This window comes from Hypanus sabinus, chromosome 29, assembly GCF_030144855.1.
Source record: "Hypanus sabinus isolate sHypSab1 chromosome 29, sHypSab1.hap1, whole genome shotgun sequence".
Classification (NCBI taxonomy): domain Eukaryota; kingdom Metazoa; phylum Chordata; class Chondrichthyes; order Myliobatiformes; family Dasyatidae; genus Hypanus; species Hypanus sabinus.
This window is the reverse complement of record NC_082734.1, coordinates 12,458,374-12,479,030: the sequence shown is the minus strand read 5'-3', so window position 1 is coordinate 12,479,030 and position 20,657 is coordinate 12,458,374. Positions and strand designations below refer to the sequence as shown.

The 20,657-nt window shown below is 48.9% G+C and overlaps 1 protein-coding gene across 1 annotated transcript; it reads left to right on the top strand.

Moving 5' to 3' along the window:
• Nucleotides 1-6: 6 nt before the first annotated feature.
• LOC132382994 (pleckstrin homology domain-containing family A member 6-like) lies at nucleotides 7-18,619 on the top strand. The gene is made up of 7 exons (XM_059953652.1): nucleotides 7-379; nucleotides 1,469-1,636; nucleotides 3,227-3,385; nucleotides 4,218-4,487; nucleotides 8,715-8,836; nucleotides 13,647-13,777; nucleotides 14,694-18,619. Exons 1-7 carry the CDS (start codon nucleotides 227-229, stop codon nucleotides 14,993-14,995), a joined length of 1,305 nt encoding a protein of 434 aa, XP_059809635.1. The 5' UTR covers nucleotides 7-226; the 3' UTR covers nucleotides 14,996-18,619.
• The last annotated feature ends 2,038 nt before the right edge of the window (nucleotides 18,620-20,657 follow it).

The following is a 20,657-nucleotide window of genomic DNA, read 5'->3' as shown; positions in this document are numbered from 1 at the left end:
CGGCACCTATGGAGAGAGGAATAAATTGTCGAAGTTTCGGGCCGAGAGCCTTCGTCAAACAAGAGTCTCGGACTGAAACATCAACGGATAAGATGCTCCCGGACATGCTGAGTTCCTCCAGCACTTTGCGTGCGCTACTCCGGATTTTCCAGCAGCATCTCTTGTGTTTGGGTCCATTCTTCTACCTTTCCTTACCCTGAAGCATCTCTCAAGCTGGGTTTTAAATATGTCCTGTCAATCCTGTCCTCCCACAGCCTCATTCTCAGTCTCCCCAGTCCTGGACCATCAACTGGAGCTGCAAATGGACTCACCACATCATCTGTCGCCACTGCCATCTTCGAGCCCGAGGGAGCTGCTGGCCCCCTGCGGCCCTCCGCCGGTGAGTGAGATCCCAAGACACCCCCGGGGTGTCAACCTTCTCCTTCACCCGGGGTGGGGGGAGGCTTTATGTATTGACAGTGGGTCTACTGGGGGAGGTTGGTGGGAGCAGGACACACGGATAGGTGATGGATGGGTGTGACGAGGAGGGGAGAATGTGGTGTGGAGAGGATAATGTCACCGGAAGATGGTTGGCGATGTGGGAGTGGGAGGACAAGAGGAGAAGACAGGTGGGTGGTACTAATGAAGGGAAAAGAGTTGGTAAGTGTGGATGGGGGTAAGGGGTAGAGGACGGTGGGTGGGCTTGTGACAATGGAGAGGAGATGATAAGTGTGACCTTGGGGTTGGGGGAGATGGTGGATGGTTCAGGGGCTGAGATGATGGTGGGTGGGGTCAGGGACGGGAGAAGATGGTGGGGATTCGGGGAGTGGGAGGGGGATCGTGGTTAGGGTCGAGGGGTGGGGATCAGATGAGGGGGTGGGCAGTCGGGATGAGATGATGTTGAAGAGATGTGGGTGGGGCTAGGAATGGGGGTGGAGATGGTGGAGGGATCTTCAGGGAGTGAGAAGGCAATGGTGGGTGGGGCAGGGGTTGAAATGATGATGGGTGGGGTCAAAGACCGGGGTGGGGGGGAAGTTGGTGGGGAGTACGGGGAAGATGGGGGGATTCAGGGATTGGGAGGGAGGTAATGGGTAGGGTCAAGGGCTGGGGACTGGGGAGAAGGTGGTGGGGAGTGGTGGGGAGTGGTGGGAAGATGGGGGTGGATTTGGAGAGTGAGAGGGCTGGGGAGTAGATAGAGGGCTGGGGACTGGGGAGAAGATGGTGGGGAGTGGTGGGAAGATGGGGGTGGATTTGGAGAGTGGGAGGGCTGGGGAGTAGATAGAGGGCTGGGGACTGGGGAGAAGATGGTGGGGAGTGGTGGATTCTGGGCGGAGTTGGTGGATATGGTCAGGGTGGGGGAAGGAGAGGCTGTGGGAGTGTTGGAGTGAGGAAGAGATGGGTGGGTTGGGAGAAGATCGGTTGGCAGATGGAGAGAACGAAAGGCAGAATGCTGATCCCTTCCTGTTACCGTTTGCTGGGAGTGCTGTAGGGGGAAGACGATGCTCCCTGCCGACCGCCCCTTCCCCACATGCCCTATCACGACGAGTTTGCGTCAGTACACGTCGGGTCTGAGGCCGCATCACTGGTGACCCCGCGAGAGCACAAGCACCAGGCGAAAGAAGACCAGAACGAGCCCGTGGCCAACGGGAAGATGAAGGTAACCCTCTCAGCACTTCCTCTGACCCTGCCCGCACTTCCTCTGACCCTCTCCGCACTTCCTCTGACCCTGCCCGCACTTCCTCTGACCCTACCCGCACTTCCTCTGACCCTGCCCGCACTTCCTCTGACCCTGCCCGCACTTCCTCTGACCCTACCCCCACTTCCTCTGACCCTGCCCGCATTTCCTCTGACCCTGCCCGCACTTCCTCTGACCCTCTCCGCACTTCCTCTGACCCTACCCGCACTTCCTCTGACCCTCTCCACACTTCCTCTGACCTTGCCTGCACTTCCTCTGACCCTACCCCCACTTCCTCTGACCCTGCCCGCACTTCCTCTGACCCTCTCCACACTTCCTCTGACCCTGCCCGCGCTTCCTCTGACCCTCTCCGCACTTCCTCTGACCCTACCCACACTTCCCCTGACCCTGCCCGCACTTCCTCTGACCCTCTCCTCACTTCTTCTGAGCCTCTCCGCACTTCCTCTGACCCTACCCCCATTTCCTCTGACCCTGCCCGCACTTCCTCTGACCCTCTCCACACTTCCTCTGACCCTGCCCGCGCTTCCTCTGACCCTCTCCGCACTTCCTCTGACCCTACCCGCACTTCCTCTGACCCTGCCCACACTTCCTCTGACCTTGCCCGCACTTCCTCTGACCCTGCCCGCACTTCCTCTGACCCTCTCCTCACTTCCTCTGACCCTCTCCACACTTCCTCTGACCTTGCCCGCACTTCCTCTGACCCTGCCCGCACTTCCTCTGACCCTGCCCGCCCCCCCCCACCCGCTTCCGAAGGTTACTTTGGAATTTGCTTCCACTGCCCAAGAAAGCTCGGCAACGGCTCTCCCTCCCCGTAAACCCTAGGACACTCGGCGCGTCCCCCCGGAGACTCCCGCCGGCTTTTACAGACGCACCGTTGGAAGCGTCCTCCCCAGGTGCACAGCGGCTCAGCGCACCACAGGAAACTGCAGTTACGAAGGCAGCCCAGTTCACGTCACGAACCACCCTCTCCTCCATCTGCACTCCTGCTGCCTTGGGAAAGCAACCAACCAGGTCAGGGCCGTTCCCACCGTGATCCTTCGCCTCTCTCCCCTCCTCCCCTCGGACAGAAGATATTCAAATCCTCCCCATACAAACCACCAGAGCTCAAAGACAGCGTCTTCCTGCTGTTATCAGAACCCTGGACAGACCCCTCGTACTCGGAAAAATGACATCGGGAATTGTTGATCTATCTTGCCATGGCTCTTACACTTTATTTCCGGGCCTGCTCGGCACTTCTCTGTAAATACACCACCGTCTTCCACATTCTGTCTCTATTCTGACTGTCGCCGCACCTCCTCTACCTTTCCCGTCACAATGAAGGACCTCGGCCTGAATATTCCCTCCATAGATGCTGACTGACGTGCTGAGGTCCTCTAGCAGTGTGCGTGTCCTCTCTTTTTCTCCTTATCCCCACCCACCCCACTGGAATAACACTTACTTTAAAAAGCAAATGGGGGATTACCAGATGCCCCCCTCCACCCCCGCTGTCTTGCAAAAGGTTTGAAGAGAAGTGAAGGTGCCTACCATAACGATTTACCTTTACCTCGCCAGGGGGAACTAGCACTGACGGTCGGGTGCACGGGTCGCAGAGGAAGGATGAGTGCAGAGGAGCAGATGGAGAGGATGAAGAGGCACCTCCAAGCACGGGGTCAGGACCGGGCCAGGACAGGCCGACCGGCCCAGAGGAGCGTGCTCATGTCGCCGGTTGTGGTGGGTGAAGCCCTGCTTTCTGCTGTCTCTGTAGGGTGACCATGGACCCTCTCCACTGGCACTGTCTGTCTGTTACACTCACCCTCCTGACTGCGATAGTGATCTCTGTGTTACACACACCCTCCTGACTGCGATAGTGATCTCTGTGTTACACTCACCCTCCTGACTGCGATAGTGATCTCTGTGTTACACACACCCTCCTGACTGCGATAGTGATCTCTGTGTTACACACACCCTCCTCTCTGAGATAGTAATCTCTGTGTTGCGCGCTCCTCCTCACTGAGATGGAGGAAGCTGATAGAGCCTCACCTCCGGTGGTGGCTGTGTGGACCTTGCACATTCTACCCGTGACCGTGCGTTTCCCCCCACCCCCAGATGCTTCAACTTCGACCAACACCTCACTGCGGCCATTGTCAATTTCCCTCCGTTTCGGGGCCAGTAACAGAACGGAAGGGCCGGTGTGTAAATGGGCGTGAGTGAGGGAATCAGTTTCCTTGGAGCTAGGTGGGAGGATGGGATTACTCTTGGAACCACATGTATTTGATGGGCCGAATGCCCCCCTTTCAACATTGTATGGGAATCTGTGAGGAAAAGAAACCTGATTGGGTTAAAGTCCCTCCTGCAAGGAGGAGCGAGGTGCAATTTTCTGCGTTGGGATTCTAACGTCCAGTTGGGAGCTGCCCTGACGTGTGCCATTGACATGACACTAGACCTGTGAAATGGAAAGTGAGTCACGACATGGCTTTGCTTTGAGGAGACCCTCTAGGCAACGTTCAGCCTGACGAGTAGCAACACTGGCTTCACATTCAGAGAGCGTCTGTTCACTTTGCAGAAGGCAGCAGCCCCAGGACCCCACTCCAGGACCCCTCTGACCAGAAGACCGCAGACCAGCCACGTGTCAGGGGCCCAGCTCACTACCGGCGCGCTGACGCCTCGATCCAGCCCGAGGCACTCTCCGATAGCCACCACGCAGGCAGCAGCGACGGAGATGGCAGGGGCGCCAACCGCGGTCACGTCGAGCAAGCTGGTGACGAGGATATTGGCCCCTCCCGCAAGGGTGGAGGGCCAGGAGAGAGACAGCAGCCGGGTGATTCGAAGAGAGGTGAGATCTCACACAAGGTTCTGCAGGTGCTGGAGCAAGTCAGCAGGTAGCGTCTGCAGGGATGGGGGGGAATAACCAGTTGATGAAACCTCCGCTGTGTAATCCTCTCCATAGATGCCGCCTGACCTGCTGAGTTCCTCCAGCATCTTGTGAGAGTTGCTTTGGATCTCACCTACAGGCAACTACAGGTGTCGGGGAATTATACCGCCTGCATTGCTTTAATTTTTAGTTAACAGCCAAGTTATATTGCATTTGTGGCCAGTAATTTATCTAATTTTGAAGATGATAAACCCATAGATTCTTCCTCTCACATTTCCTTTCACATCTGTATCAGCCCGATCGACAATAATGTTGCCTAAAGACACAACAACACAAGGTGTACATTTGGAACCACTCCTGCTTGTCTTGTCTCAATACTCACACCACCATTTTGGTCTGATTGCTACATTTAATTAAATTGTACCTTCCTAAACATCAAGACTTCTTTGTCTTCTAAACCAACTTGTTACTCTGCTTCTGTATAATAAATGTAAGCACAATTAAAATCCCATACTGTTCCTTCGCCATGACATTGTGTTTCTCAGCAACAAATAGACATTGGTTCTTTCACCTGTCTATCTAACTGTCTGTCTATCTTTCTGCAAACACGAGGAAATCTGCAGATTCTGGAAATTCAAAACAACACACACAAAATGCTGGTGGAACAGCCTGAAATGTTGACAGTGCTTCTCCTTATAGATGCTGCCTGACCTGCTGTTTTCCACCAGCATTTTGTGTGTGTTGGCTATCTATCTGTCTGTCTATCTAACTGTCTGTCTGTATCTATCTGTCTGTCTATCTATCTGTGTCTTTCTGTCTATCTATCTATCTGTCTGTCTGTCTATCTGTCCGTCTGTCACTCTATCTATTTATGTGTCTGTCTATCTGTCTGTCGATCTAACTCTCTGTCTAAATGTCTGTGTATCTAACTGTCTGTATCTATCTGTCTGGCTATCTGTCTCTCTGTCTATCTGTCTGTCAATCTATCTATTTATTTATCCATCTATCTATCTATTGATCATTTGTTTATTTAGAGATACGACATGGAACAGACCCTCCCAGACCAACCAGCCACACTGCCCATCAAACCGTCTATCCAACCCTAGCCTAATCACGGGACAGTTTACAATGAGCAGAAACCTGCTAACTGGCACGTCTTTGGCCTGATTGCTGGCTTATTCCCCACTCCAACCCAAGTGGCCTTGTTCAGTCATCTGCCCAACCCTCCTGACCACTGGAACTGTTTCCATAAGGGGGCAGGGTAGCATAGCGGTCAGCGCGTCGCTTTACGGCACCAGCTTCAAAGGTCGGGGCTTGATTCCCACCGCTGTCCGTAGGGAGTTTGTACGCTCTCCCCGTGACCGCGTGGGGTTTGCTCCGGGTGCTCCGGTTTCCTCCCACACTCCAGAGACGTGTGGAAAAGGGTAGGTGAGTCACGGGCACCAGAAACTTGGTAACACTTGCAGGCCACTCAGTGCCATCCTTGCTGGTTTGATCTGACGCAAACAATGCATTTCACACACGTGACGAATCTTGGGCATCTAATCGTAACTCCCATTTATCTCCCGGAAATCCAGTAGCCGAATATTGGCTTGTCATTCCGACCCGCCTGGAAGGCATATCCCAATAATGAGAAGATCTTTAAACGCTGCAGGTCCAAAGAAACACGCACAAAATGATGGAGGAACTCAGCAGTGAGTCCCGAAGAAGGGTCTCGGCCCAAAACATCGACAGCTTACTCTTTAATGTTGGTGCTGCCGGGCGTGCTGAGTTCCTCCAGCGTTGTGTGTGTGTGGTGCTTTGTATTCTAATAAAGATGTCTTATTCCCACTTATCTGCCTGACCCCTTGCTTCCTGGATCCCTTGCACCAACGTGCACCCTCAGGCACTGAATCAGAATAAGGTTTATTATCACTGATATGCAGGCTTCCCCGTGTCCCCCCTTTTTCGAACGTTCGCTTTACGACAGCTCACTGTTACGGAGACCTACACTGGTACCTGTTCTTGCTAACCAAAGAGGATTTTCGCTTTTACGAGAAAAAAGACGCCCGCTTTATACGTGTGTTTACCCTGAGAAAGACTACCATGACCGTGAAGCCTTGTGCGGGCAGTTGTTTGCGCAAGCATATACGTGTGTATGCGTGTACGTGCGTAAACATGTACGTACGTTTGCGTGTACGTGTGTTGGCATGTATGTGCACATGCGTGTGTACGTGCCGATTTTTTTTTCTCCAAATCGATTTTGTTTTGCTGTCTTCCCAAGTTTAATAAGTGCAATTACACCATATGTACGATATTTCTACTTTATATAGGGTGTATATTTATCATATCATTCATGTTAGTGTTCTTTTAGGTTTTGTGTGTTATTTGGTTTGACTTGATAGGTTTTTTTGGGTCTGCAAACGCTCAAAAATTTTTCCCATATAAATTAATGGTAATTGCTTCTTCGATTTACGACATTTCGGTTTACAAACTGTTCCATAGGAATGCTCTACCTTCAGATAGCGGGGGATACCTGTTTGTATGGGAAAAATTTTTTAGTGCTCCCAGACCCAAAAAATAACCTACCAAATCATAACAAATAACACATAAAACCTAAAATAACACTGACATATAGTAAAAGCAGGAATGATATGATAAATATACACCCTATATAAAGTAGAAATATTGTATGTACAGTGTAGTTTCACTTACCAGAATCGGGATTTAGCCAAAAACAGATCTGTAGAAAAGAAATTGGCACGTACACGCATGCGCACACACCTGCCCGCGCATGGTAGTCTTTATTAGAATGTCATGGTCCTCTTTCTCAGGGTAAACACAAGTTTAAAGCGGGCGCCTTTTCTTGTAAAAGTGAAAATCCTCTCCTGGTTTCTTTCGGTTAGCGAAAACAGGTGCTAATGTAAGTTTTTCGTAAAAGCGAAGTGGCGTAAAGCGAACTTCTGTAAAATGGGGACACCTGTTGTGAAGTTTGTTCTTTTCCAGCAGCAGTACAGTGCCATATGTAAAAATATTACTATCAATTACAACAAGAAGTATATACAGAACCGTGCAAAGTTTTAAGTACGTCTGTATAGCTGGGGTGCCAAGACTTTTGCACAGTGTTGTACTTGTCAGCGTGGAAGGGAGAGTGAGTTTCTAAATCTGGTGGGAGCAGAGGATGTTGGTTATGGCAAGGGTGGAGCTTCGTGGGAGGGGTGTGGGACAGGTGTGCCAGGGTGGGGAGTTGGTGTGGGTGCAGACACACCCAACACAGACACCAGGCAAGGTCAGTTGATTCCAAACAGTCAGTCAGTCTGTTGATCATTACAGAATGTCTTGCTGCTCCCTCCCCTCTCCCTTCTCCTTTTCCCAACCATGATTCCCCTCTCCCTGCCCCCTCCCCACTCTCAGTCCATAACAGAGACCCATATCAGAATCAGGTTTATCATCACTCACATATGCCGTGAATTTTTGTTTTTACAATAGCAGTACAGTACGTAAAATTACTACAGTACTGTGCAAAAGTCTTCAGTACCCTAAGACTATTGTACTGTAAAAATGTAAATTAGTAATAAAAAAAATACAGAAGGAGGGCAAAAGTAGTGAGGTGGTGTTCATGGGTTTAGTGTCCATTCAGAAACCTGATGGCAGAGGAGAAGAAGCTGAGTGCGGGTCTTCAGGCTCCTGTATCTCCTCTCTGGTGAGGGTCCTTAATGATGGATGCTGCCTTTTTGAGGCATTGCCTTTTGAAAATGTCCTCGATGCTGGGGCGGCTAGAACTTATGACGAAGCTGACGGAGTTTGCAACCCTCTGTGGCTTTCTCCGATCCTGTGAAGTGGAGCCTCCATACCAGAGGGTGATGCAGCCAGTTACAATGCCCTCCACGTTATGTCTATGGAAACTTTCTAGAGTCTTGAGTCTCCTCAAACTCCCAATGAAACTCCTGATCCCATGGTTATTTGTTTCATTCCGTTTCCCACCTTCCGAACAAACTTTCCAGCCCCCTACGTTCCCCACCTGCCTCCCCACTGGATCTGCAGCCGGCTTCCCATCCTCGTGTCCCCAAGGATATAAGTGGTCGGTGGGACGGAAGTATGAATGTGGATGTAGAGGGGTACGGGGGAAGGATAGGAATGGTTGTAAAATTCCAAAGGAGTAAGTGAGTGTGGACGGCCCCTTGCCAACAAATGCAACTTTATTTTCAGTGTAAAGTCGCCTCGGCTGCGCGGTACATTCATACGGACCCTGACCCACCACTGAGCCCAGAGCAACAGCAAGGGAAGCAACGGACACAGGAGAAGGTCAAGACTGTGATCACAAAGACCAGGTGAGGAGCACAGCAACGTGGAGTGTCAAGGAGGTCGTTCAGCCCATCCTGCCTGTTCTGGCCCTTTGAAGTAACACACTAATGAACCCCATTCTTCATTCTTTTCCCAAAGCCCCATATTTCAGGTACGCATTCCTGTGCTTCTCTGAAAAGTATCACTGAATGTGCTCCTACTGCCTCTCTGCTGCTAGGAGGACAATCCCTGGGACTTTCCGAGATCCATGGTCAGTGCCGAGGCTGGCTTGATGCATGGCCCCTGTATCAGACAAAAGCCAGGGTCAGTTCATGCCCCCAGTAACCATGCAGTCCGTTTAACCGTGCGCCCATGTGCTAAAGGTGTCAGCAACATATCGTGTTTGAAAGTATAGTGGGATGAGGAGAGATGCAGGTCACTTACAGGTCAAGTTCAAGTTTAATTAAAATTCAGACATACTCACATATACAGCTAAATGAAACAGCATTCCTCTGGGACCAAAGTGCAAAATGCAATACATACAGTCACACACACCACATGCAGTCACATATCATATACAGTCACACATATCACATACATTCACACACATCACATACATTCACACACATGACATACATTCACACACATCACATACATTCACACACATGACATACATTCACACACATCACATACATTCACACACGACATACATTCACACACATCACATACATTCACACACATGACATACATTCACACACATGACATACATTCACACACATGACATACAGTCACACACATGACATACATTCACACACATCACATACATTCACACACATGACATACATTCACACACATCACATACATTCACACACATGACATACATTCACACACATGACATACATTCACACACATGACATACATTCACACACATCACATACATTCACACACATGACATACATTCACACACATCACATACATTCACACACATGACATACATTCACACACATCACATACATTCACACACATGACATACATTCACACACATCACATACATTCACACACATGACATACATTCACACACTTCACATACATTCACACACATGACATACATTCACTCACATGACATACATTCACACACATCACATACAGTCACATACATCACATACAGACACACACATCTCATACATTCAGACACATGACATACAGTCACACACCTCAGTCACACACAGCACAGACACACATGTCACAGACAGACAGACACACACGTCACAGTCACACATGTCACATACAGTCACACATGTCACAAACAGTCACACACGTCACATACAGACACACATGACATACAGTCACACACAGCACATACAGTCACACACTCTACATATACTTACAACAGCACGTACGGTCACAGAGTAACGTTAGCACAGTCACCTGAGTGGCATGGCCTGGATATTGATGGTGCATGGGATGACGCAATGGAGCCATGCTTCTGTAAGAAAAAGCACACAGCAGTTCCCCATCTCCCACAGCCACAGCTAAAGGCAATCCAGGGAGTGAACACTTGAGAACACGTTGGGGGGTGCGGTGGTGCGGGGGGCAGGGGTTAGCCGGACAGATTCCAGCACGCCTTCTGCGTCTCTGCTCTCTCCTACACTGCCTGTGCCCGAGTGGCTGTCACGGGCAACAACATGGAATGAGGCCCTGATCCACGAGACAGCCGAGTGAGTGAGCGCAGCCTCCTTTAATGCATTTCTGCCTTATCACAATAGACAATAGACAGTAAGTGCAGGAGTAGGCCATTCGGCCATTCTAGCCAACACTGCCATTCACTGTGATCATGGCTGATCATCCACAGTCAGTACCCCGTTCCTGCCCTCTCCCCACATCCCTTGACCCCGCTATTTATAAGAGCTCTATCTAACTCTCTCTTGAACGCATCCAGAGACTTGGCCTCCACTGCCTTCTGGGGCAGAGCATTCCACATATCCACCACTCTCTGGGTGAAAAAGTTTTTCCACATCTCTGTTCTAAATGGCCTACCCCTTATTCTTAAACTGTGGCCTCTAGTTCTGGACTCACCCATCAGCGGGAACATGCTTCCTGCCTCCAGTGTGTCCAATCCCTTAATAATCTTATGTTTCAATCAGATCCCCTCTCATCCTTCTAAATTCCAGTGTATACAAGCCCAGTCGCTCCAATCTTTCAACATATGACAGTCCCGCCATTCCGGGAATTAACCTCGTGAACCTACGCTGCACTCCCTCAATAGCAAGAATGTCCTTCCTCAAATTTGAAGACCAAATCTGCACATAGTACCCCAGGTGGGGTCTCAACAGGGCCCTGTACAGCTGCAGAAGGACATCTTTACTCCTATACTCAATTCCTCTTGTTATAAAAGCCAGCATGCCATTAGCTTTCTTCACTGCCTGCTGTACCTGCATGCTTGCTTTCATTGACTGATGTACAAGAACACCTAGATCTCGTTGTACTTCCCCTTTTCCTAACTTGACTCCATTTAGATAGTAATCTGCCTTCCTGTTCTTGCCACCAAAGTGGATAACCTCACATTTATCCACATTAAACTGCATCTGCCATACATTTGCCCACTCAACCAACCTGTCCAAGTCACCCTGCATTCTCGTAACATCCTCCTGACATTTCACACTGCCACCCAGCTTTGTGTCATCAGCAAATTTGCTTATGTTACTTTTAATCCCTTCATCTAAATCATTAATGTATGTTGTAAACAGCTGCGGTCCCAGCACCGAACCTTGCGGTACCCCACTGGTCACAGCCTGCCATTCCGAAAGGGACCCGTTAATCACTACTCTTTGTTTCCTGTCAGCCAGCCAATTTTCAATCCATGTCAGTACTCTGCCCCCAATACCATGTGCCCTAATTTTGCCCACTGATCTCCTATGTGGGACTTTATCTAAAGCTTTCTGGAAGTCCAGGTACACTACATCCACTGGCTCTCCCTTGTCCATTTTCATAGTTACATCCTCAAAAAACTCCAGAAGATTAGTCAAGCATGATTTTCCCTTCATAAATCCATGCTGACTCGGACTGATCCTTCTACTGCTATCCAAATATGTCGTAATTTCTTCTTTTATAATTGACTCCAGCATCTTTCCCACCACTGACGTCAGGCTAACTGGTCTATAATTCCCTGTTTTCTCTCTTCCTCCTTTCTTGAAAAGTGGGACAACATTAGCCACCCTCTAATCAGCAGGAACTGTTCCTGAATCTATAGAACATTGGAAAATGATTACCAATGTTTCCACGATTTCTAGAGCCACCTCTTTAAGTACCCTGGGATGCAGACCATCAGGTCCCGGGGACTTATCAGCCTTCAGACTCAACAGTCTATCCAACACTGTTTCTTGCCTAATATAAATTTCCTTCAGTTCATCCTTTACCCTAGTTCCTTTGGCCACTATTACATCTGGGAGATTGTTTGTGTCTTCCCTAGTGAAGACAGATCCATAGTACCTGTTCAACTCGTCTGCCATTTCCTTGTTCCCCATAATAAATTCACCCATTTCTATCTTCAGTTTTGGTCTTAACTATTTTTTTGCTATTTACATACCTAAAGAAGCTTTTACTATCCTCCTTTATATTCTTGGCTAGTTTACCTTTGTACCTCATTTTTTCTTGGCGTATTGCCTTTTTTGTTATCTTCTGTTGCTCTTTAAAAGAAACATCTCTAATATTTCTCTAAAGTTATTGATTTCAGGCAAAAGTCCAATTTGGCCATGTTTGTGTTCCATTTCAGTTTGACCTTCTACTCTAGTAAATAAATTACTCTGCCCTCTAATCTAATGAAGTAATATCTCAGTCTGGCTTTTAGTGGAGCTCTAGAAACACAAAAGAGTTCATTTTTAAACACACTCAACAGTGTCTACATACTAGACACGCCTACACAGAATTAAGATTTCAGATTCAGATTTATTTATCACGTGTATCAAAAACATTCTGTGAATTGAATTGTTTGCGTTAAGAACCAGCGCACTCGAGGATGTGCTGGGGGCACGTTCCGAGCCAACATAGCATGCCCACCGTGCTTGGCAGAACCGAGTAATAATGCGACAACAGCAAAGCAAGTCCTGTTCCTCCCTCCCACCTACCCACATGCAAACACAGTCCAATAACTCCAGGAAGGGCCGTTTTTGGCCTCCAGCTCCCAGTGGACATGGGTTCGCAGGCATCGGGCCTTCGACCTCCCCAGCGGCCTTGCAGAGATTCACAGTCTCGGGGGCTCCAGCCATTGGACCTCGACTCCTAGACTTCAATCAACTGCTGGGCTCCGATTGATCTCCGGACAATGATCAATCTCCAGGCTCCGATCAACCTTTGGGCTTTGATCTTCAACCCTGATAGAAACAACGGGGGGCCCCCTGATCAGCACACGCAAGAAGCTGGAGGAACTCAAAGAGCCAGCCAGCATCCACGGAGGAGAATGATCTGTCAACGTTTCCGGCCGAGACTCCCTGCTGCCACTCTGCACTTCATGTTTCGGACGCTAACTGCCCTACCCTGTCCTGTCGGAGAACGTCCACCACGGAGTATTTAGTTGTTTCTGTGTTTGGAGTGTCCTCTGTACCCGTTATCACTGATGGCCAGAGTGAGTTAATGTGCCTGGTGTTTGGGGTGGGGTGGGGTGGAGTGCTGATTATTATTGAGGTTTAAGATGTTTCCTAAACTGGGTTTCAAATTGGATTCTGCTCCCTGTGAGACAGAGTCAATACCAGGGTAGCCCCTCGTCTAAAGTTTCCCCCTCATCCCAGCGCCATACCTAAGGGCAGCCCTTTTCAGAGAGGTGCTCACCTCAAGTCCATGACTATCTCTTTGTAATTTTAGTCCTGGGGTAGCGGGGAGCTGGCCCCCCAGTGACCGAGCCACACACCTGGGAGAAGGAGAGAGGCATCGGATTGTTAGCTTGTCCTTCGCTCTCGCCACTGAAGCCTGCCAGCGCAGAAAAGTTATGGCAGGTAAAATGCATAGAACTAACAGACAAACTCACCAGCTTCTGGTAAACGGTTACCACTAACCAGCTTCTGCTAACTGGTTACCACTAACCGGCTTCTGATAACTGGTTCCCCCGATTGGCTTCTGCTAAACTGGCTCCAGCTAACCAGCTTCTGTTAACCGGTTTCAGCCAATCAATTTCGGTTAACTGGTTTTAGCCAACTAACAGTTTGTAACCAGCAACCGCTAACTGGGTTTCCATGGGCCTGATTCTGGAGTGCGACCCTTCTCACTGTGACTGAGCAAGCAGTGGCCCAGAGTGGACAAGGCGCCCAAGTTGTGTGGGTGAAAGTGTGTTAGCATCCTCGTTCTCTGAAAGATCCGAGGACTTGGAATATGAGAACGTGTTGAGTCTGGTTCAACTTCAAATGGTCACACCCAGCCCTTGTGACCCTGAGCCTTAGTGAGTTAATGAGTCCAGTCACTGATTTCCAACAAAAAACACAAGACCATAGACACAGGAGCAGAACCAGGCCATTTGGCCCATCAAATCTGCTCCACCATTTGAACATGACTTGATTTATTTTCCCTCTGAACCCCATTCTCTTGCCTTCTCCCCATAACTTTGACTAATCAAGAACGTATCAGCCTCTGCTTTAAATATACCCAGTGATTCGGCCTCCACAACTGTCTACGGTAGTGAATTCTGTCTGGCTAAAGAAATTCCACCACCACCACCCCGCCCCGATCTCTGTTCTAAAGGGACATCCTTCTATTCTGAGCTTGTGTCTTCTGGTCCTAGACTCTCCACTGTAGGATGGGATAAGTGGGGGTAAATAGGTAGTGAGTGGAAGAGAAGAATCTGACGTAGGGGCAAATCGTTCATTTGTGCTCATGTTCTGATTCAGTCTAATGTGATGTACCTCATTTTCCTTCCAGCTAAAACTTTAGCAGAGCTGCAGAAGTGGGATGAGGTGACGGAGAGCCAGAGGGTGAAGAACAGAAGGCAGTCCGACAATGGCGAGTCTGATTGGAAAACGCCGGAAAATGTCCTCATTTTAGCACAGCACAAAGTGACAGCCAATCCAAACTCAGGGTGCCGCCAAGAATCGGCCAATCCAAATTCAGGACAGGAGGCCGTTGTTCAGGGAGACAGACAAGCCCCACCAATCCAAGAGCAGCACGTGAGAGGGGGCGGGATCTCAGCCTGGGAGAATGGAACGACTCTCCAGTCAGTCTGAACTGGAGCTCAACAGGCAGAATATTCAATAACCCTCAATCCATTTGTGGTGTAGGCTGTTGTCCTGACCGGGAGAAACTGGTTGGAGAGCAAGCAGCTTAGAACACAAGGCCGCAAATAGCCCGGCTGTGCCGAGGGTGGGCAAGACCATTATTAAGGCTAACATACCGCACTGAATCTCCAAGGGACTAATTGAATCGCCAACTCCAGGCTCTTTGTTGCTTGCTTGTTCTGTTAATCTGCTCCAGGCTGGGCCACCGCCCAAGGTGGAGGATGTCATGTTAGATCAGTGACAGGAGAGCGGAAAGGGCATCTGGCTCATCCTGAGGGTCAGGACGATGTGGGACTGGAATCGAACATCGCGGTGGTGTTTCTGATTTACGTCCCACGGTGACGGAGCGGAGGTTAGAACAGCCCAAATTCAGGAGAAGGTCTGGAGATCGTCTCTGCTTCCAAGGACACACCTCTCCAGATGTCCTGTTGCTGAATTAAGTTGGAATCCGCCCAGTGCTGTCACTCTCCCTGTCCAGCGATACCCACCTTGGCCAATCTCCACACCACTTCCTTAACGACCCTACTGCCCCCACAGTGGGCAATCACTAACCCTTCACTTCTGGCAGTTTGTGGGGACCGCTGGCGGATCACTGATCCCTGAAAACCCTCCGCACCGAACTAGCCAGAGGTTGGAACTAATCTTACACTAAGCTGGAATTTAAAACAAAAAAAAATCAATATATTTCAATTAACAGAGAACTAAACTCTTTAAACAGAAAACGGCGGAGATCCTGCGGGAAGAGGGAAAGAGGAGTTTGTGTTTTGGGTTGAGGACTTTGCGTTGGAATTGGGAAATGTGTGAGATTAAAGAGCACAGGCCAGGTTAAAGAAGGCAAGGAGAGTGTGAAAAGCTACATGGAGGGGGAGGTTAGTGACTTTGAAAGATTTGTGTAAAGCGAGGGAGGGTGGCAATGGGATAAGTGGGAGGGTCGCAGATAGGAACAGGTGAATCATTACCAGCAATGGTAATCTGAGAAACCATCAAACGTAGGAGCTGAATTAGGCCATTCACCCCATCAGGTCTGCTGCTCCATTCCATCATGGCTGATTTCTGAACTCCATTCTCCTGCCTTCTCTTTGTAACCTTTGACCCCCTTGCTAATCAAGAACCAAATAAGACAGGAGCAATGTTACAGTAAAAATGAAATCGTTGAGTCTGTAACAGGGTAATGCTCGTTACTAGCCAGGCCTTGCTGAGTTCCTCTGCAAGTTTAGATTCTGTTTCTAAGGTGTGAGAATGGGAAGCTACAATAACAGACATCACGACAGCAAACATCGGGGTGCAGATGGGGTAAACGGGGTACTGATAGGGAGAATGCTTGCAATCTGTTTCCCAGGGGTGTGGAATCAAGACCTAGGCGGCACAGGTTTAAGTTGACGGGGGTAAGTTTAATAAGGGGGGGCAACTGTTTCTCCCCGAGGATGGTCTGAAGTAAACTTGCAGTAGGCAAAGCAATAACTTGTGTTCTGAAGATTTACCTCTAATCCGAGAGGAAACTGGGAGGCGAGTGATGAAGACCAGGGAAGTGTCAGGGCTATGTTGCCCTGTTCTTTCCAGAGGAAGTGGTTGAAGCAGGTACATTGGCAACATTTAAAAGTTACTCAGGTACATGGATGAGAAATGTTTAGAGCAGGGGTTCCCAACCTGGGGTCCATGGACCCCTTGCTTAATGGTATTGGTCTATGGAATTAGAAAAAAGGTTGGGAACCCCTGGTTTAGAGAGGTATGGGTCAAACACAGGCCCATATACCAGAGGGCATGCATTGAAGATGAGAAGAGGGTAGGTTCAAAGGGGCTGTGAGGGGTAAGTTTTTTTTTGCTCAGAGAGTGGTGGAAGCCTGGTATGATGGTGGAGGCAAATACATTAGAGGCTTTTAAGAGACGTTTGGATAGACACATGGATGGGAGGGAGATGGAGGGATATGGACATTGTGTAGGGAGCAGGGATTAGTGTTTGGGTGTTTTTGATTTGCTTTTTAGCTGGGTCAGCACAACATTGTGGGCCGAATGGCCTGAACTTGCGCTGCACTGGTCTATGGTCTAAGTTTGACTATCTCAAACGGGCGTCTTGGCCAGCATGAACGAGGTGGGCCGGAGGGTCTGTTTCTGCGCTGTACGGCTGTTACTCTGAATGAAGCAAATAGTCAGTTCAAGATGCCTTCGTGTTTCCTCTCTTCAGTTGTTGCCTTAGTGAGGGTGGAGGGAAAGTGCTGCTAGTCGTGTTTTTAAAGGGAAGAGAGTGCTGTTTGACAGTGACAATGACGGGGTATTACAGGGTGATTGATGTACAGTTTGAGGGGGAGCCTGTGAGTGGTCCGCCTGCTGCTTGCAGGTTCAAAAAGCTTTAGCCATTGACACCAGTGTACCTCCGTTGCTGGAGAAGGCTGAACGGGTTGGAGAGCTGACTTTGAGGAATGCTTTCTATAAGATGGCGAGCAGGAGGTGCAGACACCTGGTTGGGTTCTGTAACAGAGCGGACTATAGCAATAACAACAAAGTACTCTGCAGGTGCTGGAAATCCAGAGCAACACACACACAACGCTGGAAGAACTCAGCAGGTCGGGCAGCGTCCACGAAGGGAAATAAACAGTCGATGTTTCAGGCTGTGATCCTTTATCAGGACTGGAAATGAAAGGGGAAGAAGCCAGAATAAGGTGGTGGGAGGAGCGAAAGAGTGCAGACTGAGGGGTGTTAGGTGAAGTCAGGTGAGGGGGAAGGTGGTGGGTGGGGGAGAGGGGATGAAATGAGAATCTGGGAGTTGATAGGTGGAAGGGGTAAGGGGCTAGAGAAGAAGAACACAGATAGGAGCGGTGAGTGGTAATAATACATTAACTGGCAATAGAAGGTGATTAATAGTCAGACAAGGGGGTGGAGTTGAGAGGAAATGTTTTTGGTAAGTTTGCAGTCCAATGAGAGATCAGGATGATAGTGAATAGTTGGGAGAGTTTGAGAATATGTTAGGGATCATGAAGCTGATATTTCAGGAAATGCCAACTAATTTCTCAGGGATATTTTCCAAAGGTATTTGAGTTCAGTTTAATGAGGCCTTTGCTGTTCCTTGGGGTTAGAAATTGGGATTGTGTTTGGGGTTATGACATAGGGGTACAATGTTAATGCTTTAAAGGAAAGAATTTTGAGTAGGCCCTGTTCTTTTGGCTAAACCTACCTTTCCATTGACTAATTTTGACCAGATGTCCTTGGGTACAACCCCTTGTCATGGCTAAGCATTGGGGCAGAAGGCTTCCTGTTTCACAGCCAAAGGGTTGTCCTTCACACCTGGTATGCATGGGGCCTCTTTTCCCCCTCTGCCAGTCCAAAGCCAAGTAATTACCCTGGGAAGGTTATGGAGCAGCCCATGTTATAGGGCTGTTTCTAGGCTGAAGGAGCTGAAGTCAGTTTCACTCCCAACCACATGATATCCCTTAATACTGAACACAACACCAACCTGGAGAAAATGATGCAAAGAGTGGAATGAAATAGATATTTGACTTCAGTGTTCATCGTAAGATCTGTACATTGTATTAAAGAAACTTCTGCTTCATCTTCTGGACAATTTTTAATGTTTGCTCTGTTGGGGTGGGTAAAAATTCAAAGGTTTAAGGTTCAAAACGCATTTATTATCAAAGTATGCATAAATTATACAACCTTGAGATTTGTCTGCTTACAGGCAGCCACAAAACAAGAAACCGGAAAGAACCCAATTTTTAAAAAATACCAACCCCAGTGAACAGAGAAAGAGAAAAAAAGAGACAGATCTCGTAAACAACAGAAGCAAGCAACCATATGAAATCCTTACAACACTGATCACTACACCAAAACTGCTGAATTATTTATTCTTAACATTTGCCTTTGCTCTTACTTTTTCTTACACTTGCTCTTGGGAAGGGGAAGATATTGAAAGGGTGCAATGCCTAGTACTTTCACCAAGGTGAATAATGGTAGGGCTGCACCTTGAACTTGTCCATTCCATTGACAGACAAAATGTCAAGTTGGCAACGACAGGACATTAACCCAAGAGCAATGAAGACCAGTTATATAAAACTTGCATCCTCGAGGTTTCTTTTTATAGTTTAAGATCATGTATTTGTTTATTTTTTTTATTTAGAGATATGGCATGGTAACATTTGTGATGCAGAATTATCTTTGGGAATCAAAGCAAGACACAGTAGACAGCACCTGTTCCTGCTATCTCCTAAGCAGGGTTCGCTAGATCAGGGTTTTATGCCATGGACCAATACCATTAAGTTGGGAACCCCTGGCCTAGAGTATGGAGGCTGGAGAGCAGCTTCGTGTGAGGTACAATGCTTGCCACTTCAACCACATACAGTGAAACACATTTTGGGTAGAAGGCTGAGCTTAAACACAAGAAAAATCTGCAGTTACTGGAAATCCAGAGCAACGCTCACAAAATGCTGGAGGAACTCAGATGGTCAGGCAGCATTTCCGGAGGAGTAGCAACAACCGAAATTTTGGACCAAGCCCCTCATCAGGAAGGGGGAAAAAGCAAGAATAAGGCAGAGAGTACGGGCTGGCAGGTGATAGGTGAGACCAGGTGGGGGTGGAGGGGGTGAAGTAAGAAGCTGGCAGGTGATAGGTGAGACCAGGTGGGGGTGAAGTAAGAAGCTGGCAGGTGATAGGTGAGACCAGGTGGGGGTGGAGGGGGTGAAGTAAGAAGCTGGCAGGTGATAGGTGAGACCAGGTGGGGGTGAAGTAAGAAGCTGGCAGGTGATAGGTGAGACCAGGTGGGGGTGGAGGGGGTGAAGTAAGAAGCTGGCAGGTGATAGGGGAGACAGATGGGGGTGAAGTAAGAAGCTGGCAGGTGATAGGTGAGACCAGGTGGGGGTGGAGGGGGTGAAGTAAGAAGCTGGCAGGTGATAGGTGAGACTAGGTGGGGGTGGAGGGGGTGAAGTAAGAAGCTGGCAGTTGATAGGTAGAAGTAGTAAACGGCTGAAGAAGAAGGCGATTGATGGGAGAGGACAGTGGGCCATGGGGAAAGGGATGGAGGGGGAGGTGGTGGGCAGCTGAGGGGAAGTGTGTTAACTACAATGAAAGGTCACAGATCTCTTAAACCCCTTTGTACCAGATAATGTGAAACGGGGCTGCCCTCATGTGTCTGTCCTTTAGAGGTAAATGTGGCGCTTGTATCAGATCCTTGGCTCCCGTAGATGATGAACAGGGTTTGAGTTGTTTTTGGGACAGGCTCCCACGCAAGGTGGGACAACTTTTCCTGCCAGCGCCTCCCACCCCACAAACCCCCTCCATCTATCTACCTGTAGCCACCAGCCTGACACCTCACACCCCTTCTCGGTCCATCAGTCACTTCGAATTCCTGTCTCACCACTTTCCTTCTCTCTGCTCGACATCTCACCTCCCCACTCTGAGCCGCGATGTAGGGGTTCAACCCAAAAATGTCGACAGTCCCTTGCTTCCCAAAGATGGTGCTGGACGCGATGACCCCTTCAGGCAGGTTCTCCGTTGTCCCATACAACGGAGAACTTTGAAGTCTTCCTGTTTGCAACATCCATGATCAAACTCACCTCAGCACAAGCATCTGTGCCGTCCAAAAACATGCAAAGAGAACTAAAGATTAGTTATTTGTCGCGTGTAC